This window comes from Chroicocephalus ridibundus, chromosome 8 (genome assembly GCF_963924245.1).
Source record: "Chroicocephalus ridibundus chromosome 8, bChrRid1.1, whole genome shotgun sequence".
Taxonomy (NCBI): domain Eukaryota; kingdom Metazoa; phylum Chordata; class Aves; order Charadriiformes; family Laridae; genus Chroicocephalus; species Chroicocephalus ridibundus.
In genome coordinates, this window is record NC_086291.1 from 57,731,595 (window position 1) to 57,750,073 (window position 18,479).

General features: G+C 41.5%; 1 protein-coding gene across 2 annotated transcripts in view; it reads right to left on the minus strand.

Annotated features, from left to right (window-relative positions):
• POLR3E (RNA polymerase III subunit E) overlaps nt 1-18,479 on the minus strand; it is a 30,705-nt gene that overhangs the window by 11,192 nt on the left and 1,034 nt on the right. The window contains exons 2-16 of one of the 2 annotated variants that reach the window (XM_063342946.1): nt 14,989-15,069; nt 13,805-13,855; nt 12,431-12,508; nt 10,828-10,943; nt 10,422-10,504; nt 9,016-9,123; nt 8,502-8,551; nt 8,078-8,197; nt 7,433-7,518; nt 6,352-6,396; nt 6,176-6,267; nt 5,291-5,411; nt 3,649-3,730; nt 1,234-1,293; nt 25-182 (exon numbers count right to left, since the gene is read on the minus strand). In XM_063342946.1, the coding sequence (XP_063199016.1) occupies nt 25-182; nt 1,234-1,293; nt 3,649-3,730; nt 5,291-5,411; nt 6,176-6,267; nt 6,352-6,396; nt 7,433-7,518; nt 8,078-8,197; nt 8,502-8,551; nt 9,016-9,123; nt 10,422-10,504; nt 10,828-10,943; nt 12,431-12,508; nt 13,805-13,855; nt 14,989-15,024 (1,286 nt within the window). In that variant the 5' untranslated portion in view covers nt 15,025-15,069. Of the gene's footprint in view, nt 1-24; nt 183-1,233; nt 1,294-3,648; nt 3,731-5,290; nt 5,412-6,175; nt 6,268-6,351; nt 6,397-7,432; nt 7,519-8,077; nt 8,198-8,501; nt 8,552-9,015; nt 9,124-10,421; nt 10,505-10,792; nt 10,944-12,430; nt 12,509-13,804; nt 13,856-14,988; nt 15,070-18,479 lie in introns of those variants that run through there. The other variant, XM_063342947.1, reaches the window with a different exon arrangement.

Below are 18,479 nucleotides of genomic sequence, written 5' to 3' on the forward strand. Positions count from 1 at the left end.
CCCAAAATAAAGTAAGTCATTTACTTGGCCTGAATGCCCATCCACAGCATATGTTGCCTCTGAACTATATCTGGATGCTTCTTAACAAAGTCTTCATCATAAGGCAGCATGAACTCCCAGCCTTTGTTTATTCTTGCCACAGACATGTGCTCTAGGAAGTCTTTCACATCTTCTGGGCAAAGCTAAAAGAAAAAGCAAAAATAATATGGAAGTCAATTTACATAGGACATATGCAACCATGCAGCAATGGGCTTTGCTCCACAAGACAGGAAGAGATGGGCTGATTTGAGAGATAGATAGATAGATAGATAGACAGACAGACAGATAGATAGATAGATGGGGCACCTCCATGAATACACACACGGCTAAGTCAGAGATACTCAACCTTCTCTGCACCAACACTTTCACACAATGTTAAAAGCACAGGACTTCAGAGAGCAGTGGTGATTAATCACCTGAGAGTCAAATAGCTCATGGCATGTTTTGTGACGAAAAGGGAATTTCCATACTGAGATGAAAAGACTCTATTGGGCAAAGAAGCATATTCTACAATGTTAATCTTATTTTAGTGCTGCAGGTCAGACAAGCTGCACCTACACACACACACAGCTTTTAAGCAGCGCTGGATCTTACATTCCAAAAATATATGGTCTGTGCATAAATTGACTCATGTTTTATCATTTTACTGCATTTTAAGGAAACAATTTTCCGTCCTCTTTACTTAATGTTTCTCATTCATTTGCCTGTTTTAACAGAACATTCAGGTGCCTGAGTTGCTTTAAAGCTTTTATTCAATATTGACAACTAGCAAATGCCAACAGAAGAGTTGCTCTTTTGTAACACACCCAAAGCAGAGTAGCTAGCTAGTGTGGACTGCACAAGCACGCATCTGCTTTGGTGCACAATCCATCAGCTTAATTCAAACTGTGTCCGGCTTTCCACTGAAACAGATGAGAGAACAAGATACATTCCAGTGGCTCAGCTACAAGGCCAGTCATATCCTGTGGAGTTGTGGTAACTGGGGAGCTGCTCGAAACGTTGCCAAAAAGAGGATGTATCTATACCTGTCACAAAGTGAAGGCACACCTGGTGAGCAACACTGAAAGTCAGCAGTAATGCACACGCTGTGAACCTGAGAAAAAGCTTGCAGCAGCATCCACTCACTACTGACCTACAGACAATGCCCAACACTTATCACCAACTTCTCGTTTAGGAAGAAAAAACATCACTCACTTTTGTAACTGCTGCCACTTCCTTTCTCACAACCCAGCGGTCCTGCGTGAACTTCCACATCTAGGAAGGCAATAAAGGAGAAAAACCTAGTAATTGTATTTAGCAGTTGCTTTACTGAGGTTGTAGTAATGACCCTGTTCAATGGTGTTACCAGAAAAATGGAAACCCCATGTCATTCAAGAACGTGGACGTAGGTGATTCTTGGTCAGATAGTGGAAAACACCTTCTGGCCTCTTCTGTCCTCAAATGGCCATGATCACAGTATCAAAAGCTTTGAGAGTCCACAGTTTGCCTTGGTGAACCTGTGACTACAAAAGCTATGAAGAATCTCTTAAACTCAAACTCCATTTAGCTTCCAAAAACCCAAAGATCCACTGTAGCAATGCTGGGACTCCAGAAGTCACACCTGAGGCTCAGCTTCCCACATACAAAATCATCAACCTAAAGAAACTCTTCATCCACTTGAGTTAACGTAGGGGCCTGTAGAGGCTGATGACTGCTTCCGTTCCACACACAGCCCCCTAGAAAGTGCCCATTCCCTTCTTCAATGCACATCACAGTCACAGTTATGCCAAGATGACCTGTCACTCACATACTTGCCCCCGGTTCATGTAAAAGCTAGGTGCTCTGCAAAGCACCTCCTAAGGTCTAACATCCTGAGAGGCAGCTGCTGAGAGTAGGCTAACAGGATACACGAGGACCTGGGCAGAACACTCTCTGAACATGACCTTCGATTCCTTCCTGTCTCCATTTAAGTAGACTACAACTTCTTTTAGTCTGCGTGTATTAATAATGTCACGAAGAATTCAAAATCTCATTACTGTCAATTTCTTCCTGCCCTACAATGTCATCTATGCACCCTTCTCTGATTCAGCTTCTCTCTGCCCACAAACACACAAAACCACCACGCTCACTTTAGGGCACAGGGCATTTCAGTTCTAAGGCACAAGAAGCTGCTGTCCAAAGGAATTGTATCTATCAGCTCTCCACACACACAACTCTGAGGCAGCCATTTCTCATCATGCCCTTTACCCTCAACTACAGCCAATAGTACTCATGTCCTCTGAATTTATTATGTGAGAATCTGGGGAAAAAACAGCAGCTTTCAGCAAAGACACAAATTACTTTTCCTCCTCCCCAAAGTACAGCATGGAACAGGCGGACACCATACGACACTACTGGCCATAAATATTTTTTAACCTTTTTAATCACTTTACACAAATAAATATAGGGAAATAAAGTTCACTTTCTAAGTGAGAACACGTTTTCTCCACAGATGGAGATGCTCTCTATTTTCTAACATTTTAACTTTTTACCTGCGGCAGAGCTAATGAGCAAATTGCTTGCCTTTATGATCAACCCAGATCCACTTCTCGATCAAGGTATATTCAAATGAAAATAATTTATCTTTACATCTTAATCGCTAAAACACTACCACTTACTTAACTGAGCATAATAATTTCTGGTCCCTAGAACTTTACACACGACGTGTCACCTAATCTGCTGTGTCATAAAGACTTAAGTCACACCTGAATCCAGGTCTCCATATGGCAGTGTCTCGGACAGACATCAAAACACAATAAAAAAGTCAGTTTCAATCACCATCAGTTTTATCTTACACTAGTACTGCAATATCCTTAAAGTCTCTTGCACAGCATGCTTCCATGTAGAGCTAAATCTCATAATCAAACTTTGCAAACAAGGGGAACAGACAGGTCTAACTGAAAAAAAATGAAAGCAATGCACTCATCAGCTTCTCTTTGATGGGGTAAAAGCCTTAAACTGAATATGAACTTAGGAACCGCTTAGGAACTTAATTCTTTCCATGGTTAGCAAAAATAAACACAATGCAGAGGTTGTTCCTTTTTGCTGTGGTTATGTGTGTGTTTACAAGACCTGTATTCATTTCAACTTCCATGTGCAGCTACTGCTCACAAAAGGTGCCTGGGAACAAAGTCCTTTCACTGATTAGCAGCTCTGGGGAATAAAGTCCTTTTTAAAGGCCAACAGTGCATGCTCACAGAACACAAGGCTTACCCACACTGCCCTCATGAGATCTCACGGTCCTGAGCCCACAGGAATATATCTGGAGAAATAAGCACTTCATTATCCAGTCCTGGCTTTTCTGTATGCCCCGCATTGTGGGGGCTATGTGATAGGGGTTCTGCAGCATGTATTATAAAGGGATGAATACTGTTAATGACAGACAATCTGAACCTGCCCGTCAGCCACAATGTCAATTTACACCAACACTCCCATGACAGACTTGTAATAACACCTTTGGGATTAAAGTACAAATAATTTCTTTGGAGGAAACACCTTATCGCAGTAGAGCGGAGTTTTGCAATGTGTTGGCCTCTCAGGCAAACTTCACCTGTGTTTTCCTTTAAAAACAACAAATACTTCTATACTTACAACAAAGTCTCTCCCTCTACAGAGCACTTCTGCAGGGACTCCACTGTGCGGACTAGAAGTATCTTTTGGGTAAAGGACATCACTGTTAATTAAAAAGGAAGACGGATTAGTTACTAGGTACTCCAGAAAAACGACATTGGTGAAGATTAACATAACAAACACATCCTCCCTGTTTTGCAGTTAAATTATACCTTTATCCAAAGCATAGTTTTCATTAAAGGAATTAATATTGATGTAATTACATCACTGCAATTACACTAGTGCAAAAAAGCTTACACCAGCAAAGCATAGCCTTGTGGCTAGCAGGTGTGTGCAACACAGGTACAAGCTCTGCTTTGTTCTTGCAAAGCCTATTCTCCCCCTTGGATCAGTGTAAACAAGATCAGAACGATCCTAAGAAATGCTTAGGCTAACGTGGTATGCAGCCTCCAAAATGCTGATGTACAGGCATAAGGGGTTTTTATTTCCTTCCCAAACAAGGGCTTAAGACTCAAACACTACACAATACCATGCTCGAACCAAACAGCCCTGAGACCAACACTACCCTGCGTCCTTGTCTGCTTGCAAGACTAACTGGATGACATTTGTTAGCATGCTCTCCAAAGCCTCCAGGCAACCCAGGTTCGTGATCTTGATCCTACCCAGGCCAAAGAAATGGGTCCCCTCTCTATTTAAAGCTCAGATGTGTCCATGTGCTGCTCTGTGCCCAACCACTCCAAACACACCACATCTACTAGAGATACACACATCCTCCTTGGACTAGTAGCAAAGAATCAGCTATAACATAAAAACAATCTGAATGCTAATATGCTGTCTTTTAACTTGCTTCCAGCTTCCTTCTGGAACGGCTGGAGGGACAGCATGGGTTGCTGTAAAATCCGTTCACATTGTTAACAAAGGCATGTATCACAATAGCTGAAACACATCTTGCTTACAAACTTGGACTGGTAGCTGGTACCACTCATCTTAACACAGAGAGCTATTCTAGAGACTATAATTCTCTGCATGCAGTGCTCCACCCAGGTAAAAAAAACCCCATACTGCAGTTTAGACTTAAATTCCCAGTGGGATGCTTTATCCTAATAAACAGAAGGATGATACAGAATCCATTTCATGTGGTACACTCAGTACCCCACGCTTGATTTATTAAGTGAGTAATGCCTTCTAGAGGGTAGCTTTCAGCTGACAAGAACATCATCCGCTGAACAGCAGGTGACAAGGTGACTGCACAAAGATCTTTCTTTGACTGAATTTAGCTAAGAAATACATTGGTTTCATTTTCTGTGCTTATATTTGACACTGATCTCTGGAAGAATTCGCGACAGTCCTCTCACAAAAGAACATGAGTGAAGGCAACATCGAAAACCTGACATAACTCAAATGCAAATACACATCACACGACTGCTCAGCCATGATTTTAGCTGGGGTAGGTACTAAGGTACTATCCTTTAACTTCAACCCTTTGAATTTTGAGTATCTGACTGTACTAAAAAGCACCAAACATTAAAGCAAGATTTTACAGTACTGTGAGTTAAGCACGTGGCTACTTTGGGACACAAGGAACACGAGCATATAAAATCCATTGTTCTGATCCTCTTCTTAAAGCAGGAAACCATGTTCCAGTAACAAAGACGAGCCATACCTCTTCACCACCCAGTTTCCCTGGACCAGCATTGCCACCTGCTGTATACAGCGGAGAACTGCCGTAGAGTCAGTCCCAGAGCCCAGCAAACTCATCAGGTTTGCAAATGGCATGACCTTCACTGAAAGGCAAAATACACACCAGATTAAAGGTGTCTTCAATGCATATGATAAAGACATAGATTTATAAATCTGGGATACTACGGTTTATGTTGAAGCTCATGCTCAAAGCTGTATCTTAGAAAAAAACCCAAACCTAAGTTCTACTAAGTCCCTTCCTGCACTACAGTCATCATCTGTTTTAAAAATATCTGCTAGTGTTGTACCAAACTTGATTAGCTTAACTGGTCCCAAATTAACGCATTAATAAAATAAAATAAAATAATCTACGCAATTTTGGAAACAAAGACACCTGACAAGACAGGAAGCTCCTGAGGCAGTTACCATGATTTGATCTCATCAGATAGTAACTCTGAAGAGACAAAATAAAACTCCCCGATTACACTCATGAAGTGCGTATTACTGAAAGCTTCCCAGAAAGTGCAGCTTTTTGCATTAGCCTTCAACTTATGATTCACGCTCAGACCCCACATTCTAGGGGATACCTTCTGAAATAGATGTATCCAGAAAGCTGTCATCAGATTAGAAATTATTCTAAGAGTAGGTTGATTGCAAACATACAGATCAGCAGCAAGATCTGATGTTACTGCTCTGCTCTGCACAGTAGGTCTTCTTAAGGAAAGGCCTGGAATTTGGATTCTTCACAGAATCAGAGCACCAGACTGACTGGTGGGGTGACAGAACTGGTACTACTAGGAGAGGTACCTTATCTGAGGCAATTAGAAGTCACAAAGTAAAGTGCAAATGTGTTACAAAAGCTACAAACCATTCTTCATCAGGATCTTAATCTGATCAGCAAGGGGTAAAGTCCTCAGCTGGGCCATAGAAAGCACATTGCTTGGAGCCATTGGTTTGTCACTGCAGATAAACAAGCAGATTTGCAGCCCATGAAAAAGAGCATCCAGCCAATTTGGACTTCGAACATTCTGTACAAACACTTACTTCTCTTCCTCTATGCTTGGAGGCATCAGCATCATTAAATATTCACTAGAAGAAAAGAAAACACATCCTTAAAATGCTTGTCTTGGGACTTCCCAAGTTTAAGCACAGTTATTTCTTGCTTAGAGCAATCCTACTTGTGTGAATCTACAAAGCAAACATTAGCCTGAAAAGATAGCATTCCCCTTTCCTCTGCCATCTTCCTCTGTAAAATTCAGTACTAGTAAAAGCTATTGACATTCCTCTGCCCAAAGAGAAGGTATGAAATAAACGGGAGTCAGAATACCAACTTTTCTGTACAGAAGGGGTGTCCGAACAGAGGAACTGCAAGAGTAAATACATAAAACACAGGTGCTCTGACAAAGCAGTAAGAGGGGTCGTGTGAAGTCCCGTAGACAGAGAGAATCACACCTGCAACAAGCAAAAAATCTTTCCCACCCATGTAATTACCAGTCTCTGTGAGGAAAGAATCAGACACAAAAGACTTCTCAGAACACCTAGCTCTGTTCCACTGAGATGTTAAGAAAAAGACACCCACACCATTGAACAGAGTCTGCCACTTTCCTACTGCTCGGGCCACGGCTGTACGAGATCACAGCGAAACATTAGTATTGACTCTATCATGGGAAGATTCCTGTATAGCTGCAGTCACCAAGAAACAAAACCAAACAAGTTTCAAGTAGTTTTAGGCGTCTCTCACAAATCACAAAAGGAAGTTTTGTAAGATTTGCTAACAATGGAAGTTATTGTCTTCAGAGCTTTAATTTATTTTAACCAGAAGCTGGTTTTGGTTTACTTTTCCTTTACAGTATTCACAGTCCCAAAAACGCAGGGTTGCGATAACATACAAGAGGCTACAATCCCAAGTGAAAACAACTAGTTTTAATCTCAGAGCACAGGGAAACAAAGAAAGCAACCTGAATAAGTTGAAGGCTAGTTTGTTACTCTATTTTTTAAACAATTAAATTTTTATCATGGATAGAACTATCAAAGATCAGACTTTTAAAGAATATACCTGCTTATTACTCTGAAAACAATCCCAACAAATTACTGCAATTTCTGTAGGAAATCATCAAACCATTACCTGGGAGATTTAATTAATTCCGTGTTTTCAGCAAAGCCATGACCTTGACTAAATAAATACTGGCGCTCGTGTTCAGAACGGCTATCCTGGAGATATGGAGAAAAACAAGAATCACTACCACATACTGAAAACATACAAAATGCCAGAAAGCTGGATTCCTCATTCCAAACTGTGACCATCCTGTCATTACTGCACCATTCAGGTGTTCCACATCACTAATTGACGTTCTGCTTTCGCTTTCTCAGGCGATGCTCATGTGACATGGGAAGATTTCTGTTGCTATGACTTCAAAATCTCCTGACAGACATGCTTGTGGGTCAGACAAACAGGATTTCTGTCACTCAACTGACCCGGTTCCCCAAGTCTTTCACAAAGTCCAGTTCATAATCCAAGACTTGAGTGATTCTCGTACTCAGACTTCCTTTTATGTTTGTCAACTCTGTTTTAAACCTTTTCCAGTGTGGAGATCCCAACGCATTATCCAGTGGAGGAGGCACAGGGCGCTGCAGGATGTCTACAGACCTACTTTTCTTCATTATCTTTTGATGATTCCCTGATCCCCATGGTCCCAGATTTAAAAGCAGTTCTAGACTTGGCTAAGCCTCCAGGCCCAGGTGGCCTCCTCAGCAGCCAGCACAAACCTACCTTAAAGCCATAATAATGTAGGTGAACCCAATGCTCTTCTGCTTGTCTCTTCTGCAGGAACTCATAGGACTGAACACGTCGTTGACGAGCTTGTTCGGTTTCAGGGCGAGAGAACCGTACCTAGAAGATTTAGACATCATTATCATTAAATACAGCCCTAAAACCCTTGGAACAAAACACCTGCATTATTTATTTGACACATACGTACCAGAAGCTAGGGACCCTAGCTCAAACGAATCACTCTCTGCTGTCAATGCCATCTTTATGCTTGTGCAACAAGGACAAGTCCATCTTATATCCCCCCTCCCAAGCCCAGGGTCACCAGGACTAACCGAGGTTTCCTGTCCTTCTATTTGGGTGTGAATTCTCATGCTTTCTTGTGAATTGTTGCCTAAACTACCATAAAAAGAAAATTTGGACGTACGGTAATTTGCTTAACATCATCTTCAGCTTCATCCTGGGATGAATCACCACCTGCCAAAAAATACAACAGAATAAACACACCACTGCAGTAAAAGAGCTAAAGCCAATCTGTAACTGTTTGGGGGCCCATGCAGAAAGAGATACTAGGAACTACGTAACTATGGGTTCGATCCCAGCTTGTCAAACTATGCAATGTATGACAGCACCACACTGCTCCTATGATAGGAGACACTGCTCCCATGAGCTCTTTTCAGTGGCAGTGGTGACACACTCCCTACTGCTGCCCTTTGATACTACCCATCACCTCCCATCCCTCTGCCAATCCCCCACAGCGTGCCCACAAAAGCATTTATGCAGCTACACTGAAAATAAGATCAGTGAAACAATCTGAGAAATGGCCTTATAATCAGTATGTTGTTGTAACAAACACCTTCAGAATATAATGACTCTTATCAGTAAAATTACAGAGCTGTATCTCAGCTCCCAAAAGAAAACAGAACTCATGGAGCATTTACCTTCATTAGCAGCTTCTCTTTCTCGGTGTTTTGCATCAGCCTTGTCCAAGTAGGTGAAGCTTGGCCTCAGCTGAAGAATTCCATGTAGTGGAGTCAGGTGAAGTTCACCTGAAAGAGAGAATTAACATTGTTTTAAATAGCTTTTTCCCACTGCATAAGGACAGCACTTTTCATTATCTCCCTATCTCTGTAAAGGCACAGCTTCAACTGAACATAAATATTTAATACAGTAAAATGTAAAAAGGGATTGAAGTGAAAAATTCATCCAGTGCTCAGATTTCAAAGGAATATGAAAGACTGTATTGGGTCTGGCTGAGATGGAGTTAACTTTCTGCAGAGCAGCCCTCCTAGTGCTGTGCTTTGTATTGGTAGCTGGAAAGGTGCTGATAACACACCAGTGTTTTGGCTACTGCTGAGCAGCGCTGCACCAAGGCTGTCTCCCCAGCGTTCCCCCCTCACCAGTAGGCTGCAGGTGGGCATGATCTTGGGAGAGGACACAGCCAGGACAGCGACACCAACTGACCAAAGGGATATTCCATACCATATGATCTGCTCAGCAATAAAACCTAAGAGAAGGGGGGGGGGGCGCATCCGTTATTACAACCGTTTGTCTTCCAGGGCAACTCCTATGCTTACTGAAGCCCTACTTCCCAGGAAGTGGTCGGACATCACTCGCTGACGGGAAGTAGAGAATAAATCTTTTGTTTTCCTTTGCTTCCACATGCGGCCTTTGCTTTTGTTTTATTAAACTGCCTTTATCTTGATCCATGAGTTTTTATCCATCTTATTTTTTTCCCCCTTGGTCCTGCTGAGGAGGGGAGTGATAGAGCAGCTTGGTGGACATCCGGTATCCAACCAAGGTCAACCCACCACAAAGACCAAGACCTATTTCTGCTACTTTCCTTTTTGTGTTTAAACCAAATCTTGTAGAGAGACACATGCTGGCTCAGACCTGACCGACAGTTCAGGAGACTTCCTAGTAAAATAGCCATCACTGAACACAATCTACATATTTCCATCTCAAATGATCATCAGACCAAAACTCTGTGATGGCATTAGGAGACAAGAGAGGGGCAAAAAGTGTCGAATAGGAAAATGAGACAGACGCAATTAGATGGAGATAGTAATTTAAATAACAACGATAAATCTATGCTACAAATATGCATTATTTCAGGTCACAGTGCACTGTTAAGATCCTGGAGGCATCTACAAACCCACAGTGTTCGTATATAATATTTACGATTTTGCGAGACCTTCTCAAGGACTCTAGGGACATTGATAAGCAAAACTTTTCCTTTCTTTAAAGACCCGTCAGTCAATTAAAACCTAGGCTGAATAAACAGGTCTTATTTTAACCCTGAAATCAGCATGTTTCACTGATGTGAGGGTAAGCAAAAGAAACTTACCTTTTTTATAAACAGCAGCTGCGTAGCGGGAAACATTACTTGCAGCTTGCGAAGAGCAGAAAGTTTGCTTGTCCATCAGCTTCCTGCAGACAGATGAATGCTGTGACATTGTATTCTACAGGTAATGTGGCATACAGATGTTAAAGGTCTGAAATCACCAATTCTCAAAATGGAATATCAACAACTGCAGCAAATATATATACTCATCTTTCTGTTTGCAATTCACAATTCATGAACTACACCAAAAAACACAGATTACTTCCGAGAATACTTGCTATGTAACAGTGTCCAAAGCACGCCCCGAGACTGTACAGCCACTTGTTCTCACCTTTCCCTGAAGCCCCGGTGGACATACATATATCTATGCTCACCACAAAAAGGAAATGAAGGCGAAGAGGACACCTACGAGGAATAGGTACTTGTTTCATCTGTACACGTGCCATCTACATTGAGCGCAATCTGTTCTCCCTTGCTGCGACAGTAGTTAGGATTCAAAGTATCAATGGCCATTTCAAGTTCAACCTAAATAATAGGAAAGGAAAGACAGATAAGTACCATGGCAGAACGCCAAAAATATCGATTAAAATTCAATCCCACACTTGCTAACATTTCCATAGGTTTACAGCAAATTTAAAATACATAAGAAGCATCATTCAAACCCACAGGGCAAATCTGCATAAAGTTGAGCAAACATATGGGTTTTCTTAGGATGGGGACATTTTAACAATAAGCTAGAGATACATAAACTCCCATGTAAATGAATGGGAGCAGAGAAATGAGAGCTCCTTAGGCCGCCTGGATATACACCTGCACTTTGATGAGCACCTTCCCATATCACAGTCTAGTTTATTTGTCAGTACAGATCAAGTACACAAGCAATATCCCTGAAGCTTCCCCATCACTGAGGATCCATTCAGAATCTCTCAAATTTAAGGTATGTGTTCTTCTAGTTTGGGTACCAAGCAGCATAAAGTAACTATGTCCTCTTCAGAGGCAAAGGCCTAGATCCTGCTAAGTTTGAGACCGCAGGACTTACCACTGACTTCACAGTTATTCCTGATTTACACCAGCTGAAGCACAGAAACAAGGTCTAAGCCTTTAGTTACAAGAACTTTCCCCCACTCAAACCTTAAACTTCAGACTGATGTTCAAAAATAAGCGCTTGCCTGCACCCCGCTTCTCTTTATATACTAAAACAATACAGCATGTATTCTTCCTCAGGATGTGCCAAAGCCCTTATAAATTCATATATCACAGCTATTGCCTCATTTTTTCTTCCCCTTTACATTCCTCATAAACTGAACTGTTACAAGTCCCTGGATGAGACGGCAGATTTACAAGTCTGCACAGGGCTTACAATGCAAATATTTACTAATTTTAGTAGACTTCCTGAACACAACGTGCATCCTAACTCCGAAGTTCACACAAGTGCTCTCCTTAACCATTTCCCACAACAAAATCCCAATATCACAGACATCTATTTCTGTGTTTTTTAAATAAGGCATTTTAAAATCATAGCCACGGTTTTGTCATACATTTGCAAGTAAGTGCAATCATTTTGGCTTCGTCTATGCTTTCACTACCTATACAACCCCACTGATTTCAAAAGGACTGCTGATGATTCACAGCCAGGCAAGACAGAGACCAAGATGCTAACGCTGAAAGACAGAGCATGCCTCCAAAGCTCAACCCCTTTCTGAATATTGTGAAGGCCTTTTAGATCACGTACAGACTGAATTAGCATTAGTAACTACGTTTCCCTGAGTGACTATATTTTAAAGACTGGCTTTTCCATCATGACTTTAATTCCTCTCTTTTTTTTATAAACTGCTCTTATTCTAAACCCTACTTCACAGACACAATGGAAGACTCCCCAAATACATCCAAGCACAGAGATCTGGTCCTGCAAGTAGCTGCATAGTTATAACAGCTTAATAGCACAATGTGCTTAAGTACATTCTGCACAACATAAAACAACTTTTACAGACTGGACTCAAATGATGACCAACCTTTTGCTGCTTTGGTTTTATCTTCGCTGATAAATGTGTGACATCATCGTACGTCATGGAAGCTGGACGAATAGGATACTGGAAAACAAATCCATTTCATAAAACCCTCTTCCTTTAAAGATCAAAGAACTTCACAGAAACTAACTCAATCTCTCCTGTCCTCTCACACGTAGATCCACTTGTCAGATGGATACAAGACATCAAGAAGAGAAATTACTTGACTGATTTGTGAGTCATGAGGGGATTTGGGAGTACGACCTAGAAAGCCTGTTGCTTTCCCTCCAGTCCTCTGCTTTCATCACTACACAACCCCCTTCCTGCCCCTCACACACCTCAATAAACTGTAACACAGGAAAATGGTACCACGCATTAGCCCACCTGAAAAAGGAAGTGTTAGAAGCAATTAAAAACCCATCCCTCAGCATTACCTCTCTGGAGAGTTATTTTCCAAAAGTAAAATATTTGTGGGTTTACACAAGTAGTGTCAGCTTACAGGACGTGTGCCACATGTCAGGACACCAAACCCAGGTTTACACATGGGTCTCTCTTCTGAACCATTTGGGAATGACGAGAGGACAATGTGGTATCCAAATGAAATCTTCCAGCCGTAGCAGCATCCTGCTCAGAGCTGCCATTTCTCCAGAACACCCACAGGCCCCATCCTTAACCAATGCTCACTCCTGACATGGAGCAACTCTGGGTATCCTAGAGGGAAGGCTGAATGGTCTGGTCCAGCGTGTCTGGCCGTCTCCAGTCATGCCCTGCTGGCACATACTATCAGTGGATATCACAGGTTTATAATAAACATTTCATCCAACAACCTCAAAAGACTCCCATTTTGCAGATGGCAAAAGTGAATCACAAGGATAAAATAAGGGAAATTCAGCGGCAGAATGCAAAACAGACCTCTACCTTCCTAACATATTTCCACCTTCAATCACTAGTTAGTTTTATCTCCAAAACGTAAGTGGGCTCTTCTGATGAACTGCACTAATTTATGAATACTGATGACGTTTTAAATAGGACCAGTCCTAAAGAAATGTAAAGTAAAGATGGCAAAATTCAGTGGTGACAGAAGATGGCTAAGAGACTGCAGATTTATCCAAACCACGATAAAGAGACATCATCTACTAAAGCAGTCCCTCAGGGTGGTTAAAGGGATTGATTTAATGACGAGTCTGTGCCATAAATGACCACTCCCCTCTTGGCAATGATTTAATACTAAATATTTCAACTGAGACCCAAACAGCCTTGCCTATATCCAAGATCTTGGCAGTCTGAACCAGTAAGGAGAGTTACTACTCTAAATTTATTTTAAACAAACTATCACTACAAAAAAGTTCATGGAAATACCTGAAAAGTTAATGGAAATACCTGAAACAGATACAGCTTCTCCAGTAGACTTCTGGCCAGGAACACATCAATCTAAAAAGCAAAACAAACAACTTTCATCAGATGCCAGCTGTAACTGAGGGAGCCTTAGATAAAAGTACAACCCCCAGAGCTCAAATACTGACAATTTTAGCTTTCCATTACAAACTCCAACATAAAACACATTTGTGACTCTCTTGTCAAAGGTCTCCTCTGTTGATTTGGATGTGAAATTTTGCAGTTGGCCTTTTTAAAAAAACATACAAAACCCCCACACTGCAATGAGGCAGCAGACAGTGGCTCTAGCTGTTTTTTCCTCTCTAAGGAAACTTGGCAAACAAATCTGAAATTTTCCAAGGGGCTGAAGTGAATCGGTTATCACAATTATAGAAAGAGGAGGGAGTCTTCTCTTTAGCAGTATGACTGAAAGGCAACTTCATTACTAGTATTTTGTCATAAAATCTTTCTAAATTAGACAAGAGACATCACATCCCAAATCTGATTGAATGTTAGCATTTTGCCACCAGCACTGAAAATCCACAGATGTTTCATGAATATCACATGTGAAAGCTGCCATTTTAGACACCTTTAGATTTTAGATATAGTCCTGACAATTCCCACTCCTTTTCTCATGGCTTTTCTCCTTCTTATGAACTTGCCCTTCCTTGTACTTCTGGTGTGTAAATTCAGGCATAAAGTGAACAGGACACTGTGGTTACCCTTTGGGACACTGGAGTCTTTTAGACGAGTCCAGAATCAGAACATAACTGCATGTTTTAGCAGAAGGCATGAAACATTTTAGCTTCATATCTAACAGGTATTAACTCATCAAAGTCATTCCGATTTTTTACAGCTCTCAGAGACATGCAATAGAATCAGTGGAAACACAAAGTGTTAGAAGCAAGTTCCCCACCTATGTTCCTCTTCTGACATGGAAAGATTACAAAGGGTGAAAAACCTGAGATGAATCCACCAACATGGACACCACTATTTTGGCAAAATAGATACTATGAGCCATGTACTTGGCCCACGCAACATACTTCCTTGCACAGAGCAAGCCGCTGGTTGTAAGACAACCACTGCTGTTGACGACATGTTGTTTCAGCAATGTTAAGAACACTGGGAACTATAATAATAACGATAAGGAAACCTCCTGTACAATCACTGCTGCCACAATGCACTTTTACCTCTTGTATAATTGGATCATCTTCTTCATTTGCCATGCTAGGATACAAAAAGCTTTTTCTTGGCTTATTCCTTGGCACAACCTGAAAGAAAACAGAAATGTCATATGAGTCATTACATCTGTGTGATGTACCACATGTAGCCTAGAGTATTTGTTCAAGTTAACTTGGTTCCTTTCAGTGGTAATCTGTTTAGTCTGTTTTTTGAAGGAATGTATGTGTTTGCACAATCAGGTCCCTAATACTCCACAATCTTGACCAACTGCCACCAAATTTAAGAGACAAGCAAAAGTCTCTACAGAGGGAAAGACGGGCCTTTTATACTTGCATAAAGTGTATCTTTTATATACTGCGTACCTATAACACGCAGGCAGTGGCTGGTTTTCCAGACAGTACATCTACAGCACACTGCTGGTCAGTCCACATGTGAGCTCTGAAACCGCCACTGCAGTTGCCACTGTCACAAGGACCGTGCCATAGGGTTCACTATCTTCCTTTCTCAGAAAAATTCCTTGAAAGCAGATAATGGAGAAAGCTCCCAGCTAAAGAGCTGGGAGAAGAAAAAAGCCTGCTTGGGACCAGACACATGAACGTGCCGACCTTGACTTCATCTGCCTGACCTACCTGCTTGCCTTGTCTCCTGACCTACCATTCTTCAGACCGTACTGCTAAATGAGAGCTTCAAAATACACTCCTTGGCCTCTCTTGGAGTCCTCTGAAATCACCAGAACAACAGATTTTACTTCATAACTACACTAACTCCAAAGAAAATAAGACTCTCATATTAGCTGGGTGCTCTAGAACAAAGATTCATCATGTTCCATCCAGTGTCATTCTTGGTTCAGACCTTTGAATAAAAAAATGATTCCTCGGCTAAAGCAACAATAGTTTTTCCCTGCTGAAATCAAACAAAAGGATTTACAAATTATTTGGGATGCCATTGCAGCAATGTTAATTAGTCCAGATCATTTAAGACACCATTAATCAGCCAGTAATGGTCAAGACAGGCATAAAAAAATAAGACCACTCACAAACTGACCAAGGAAAGTTTTAACAACAAAGATGATCACGCAAAGAAATAAGACCTATGTTTGGGAACTCTCCCGCACTGTCTTCTACTCCTCGACACCAGCTCACTTCTTTGCTGGACCTCCTACGGAGGAAGAGAAAGAGAGAGAGGCAGCGTCCAGGATCAGGTGTCAACAGAGGTTGTGAGAGAAGGAAGACAGCATCCACGCTCCATCCAAGACGGTGGCATTTTTTTTCAAATACACAAGCCACCACACAATTTAAGCAGCTCAGTGTATTTCAACAGATGTGCAGGCTTCTCAAAACATCACGTTAATATATACGCAGTTATCTAAGAAACCTTTCAGAGAGGCTGGATAGGCATTCTGGATGTGAGTGTTATTAACATCACTACAGGGGCAAATTTCCATTCCGGAAACCACCTCTGGTTTATTTACACTGCTTCTGCCATTCCACCTAGAAATATGATTGCATATTTTTCACTCACAGGTTCTCCCCTACCAAAAAAGCACCCCTCACAGTACTGAACAGGAATTTTCCATTCCTTTATGCACCAGCATATTCCTGGCTCTTCCCACCATACATCTGTATTTGAAAATTTACCATTAAATAATACTCAGATTCACATTTAAAATAGTTTTGTAGAAACGGAAAACCTTCAAAGCAATAGTATCTCAACTGCAAGCTGGGGCTGTTACTGCAACCGTATGTGATATGTGACTGGTATCAGAGTGTTTTCTGCGATCAGGGACTTAGTTCCTCCCAGAAACACATGCACGAATATGTTGTTTTAGAGAAATGAGATCTGTCAGTTCCAATTTTGCTTTCCCCGTTCATGTCCCCTGGGTGGCCCGATACAGCAGGCTCACGTAGAGCCAGCCTGACAGCTCTGCACAAAATGGAACAACTGCAGCTTCCATTCAGAACAGACCAGAGGGTGCCCAAGGTATGCAACAACATGCAGTAACACCCAGAAGGTGGGAGACTTAGGCCCCAACCCTCCTTACTAACCCCCCTGAGTGAACTGGGAACCACCCTCCCCTTCTTGACAGCCTGAGTGCCAAGTATGTGATGTGCTAGCTTGTTCTCTCTCCTGAGAAAGTTACTCCACTTTCCAGAAGAGAAGTTACGATTCCCTGGGCTAAGGAGAGAAAGAGAAACTTAGCCTAAAGGACCTGGTCTCTGGTCCCTCATCTAACGCTGCTCTTTGTGAATCCACCTCTCAGTACTCAAGGAAAATGTTGTATTACAGAGATTACATTTTTTCTTATTCATTTAAGGATCAAGAATGACTACAGTTCCTTTTATTGGAATATCAGGATGACAGGTGTATAAATAGGAAGCAGTGTGTCCCAGCACAATTTATAATACTCGTGCAACTTGAAGGAATCTTTTGAATCAGAATGAAGTTTTCACTGAAGGCACACAGACGCAATTCTATATCGACTATATATATATATATATAAGGGGGTGTTCATTTTTGTATTTGTCATATATATAAGACACCACAAGAGTTACGGAACAGAATTAAATACCAAGAGATGGCAAACATGGTCACCAGTTTCAAATTTCCTTTTGGCAGAATTTTTTCTTTTAAAAGGGACTTTCCTTTAAGGTGCAAATCAAAATATAATGCAAGTTATCAGTATGAATCACTGAACTTTGGAACAGCTTGCAGGAGGGCAAGAAATATAAATCTTCGCATTTCTTATTCTCCTGCAATGCAACCAACGCTAGGACCAATGAAACCGCTCATTAGCTGCCCATAACATCATCAATTTAGAATCAACGAAGAAAAATATTGCGGTTAAAGAACTGCAAAAATCAGTGACAAAGCAACTGAATCCTACCTCTAAGTCTGAGCCAGAAGGGCATTTGGGTACTGTCTAGTTTTTATTTTCAAAAATTTTAATATAACTGTAAGAAGGAAGATGGCAAAGCTGCACATCATCTGACACATACACATTTTTAGCCAGGCCTGCAAGAAAGGCTCCAGCATTTCATTGATACCTAAATTTGTCTGTAATAATGGACCCCCAAAGTGCCAACACCAAAACTTGAAATATTCTTCATATATAATTATGCAGTGCAGGAAAGACCAGGAACTCCTGCCGCATCAGTGCCTTAAAGTATAGATAATGAACCATCGAAGTGGGAAAAGTGCCATCTCCAGAATCACTACCATAATTTCCACTGGCACCTGGACATTCTTCTGTAGGAGGTCTCCGAGCCCAGCCCTAGCAGTGATCCTCTAGCTCAGGGCGGCCCAAGGCATACAGTAAAACGGAAGGTGCAAAGCACCTTCCGAATATTTACGATAACTGCAATTTTGATGCAATTTTTTGCTTAATTTTCTCCTTGCTTTGCTTGTCTGCAAGCAGCTTTGCATAGTCATCTTCTGACAGTGAAGCCAAAAAGGGCCCCTATGCACCATGACCTCTCTTTGGAGGTGATGTCACTGAAGC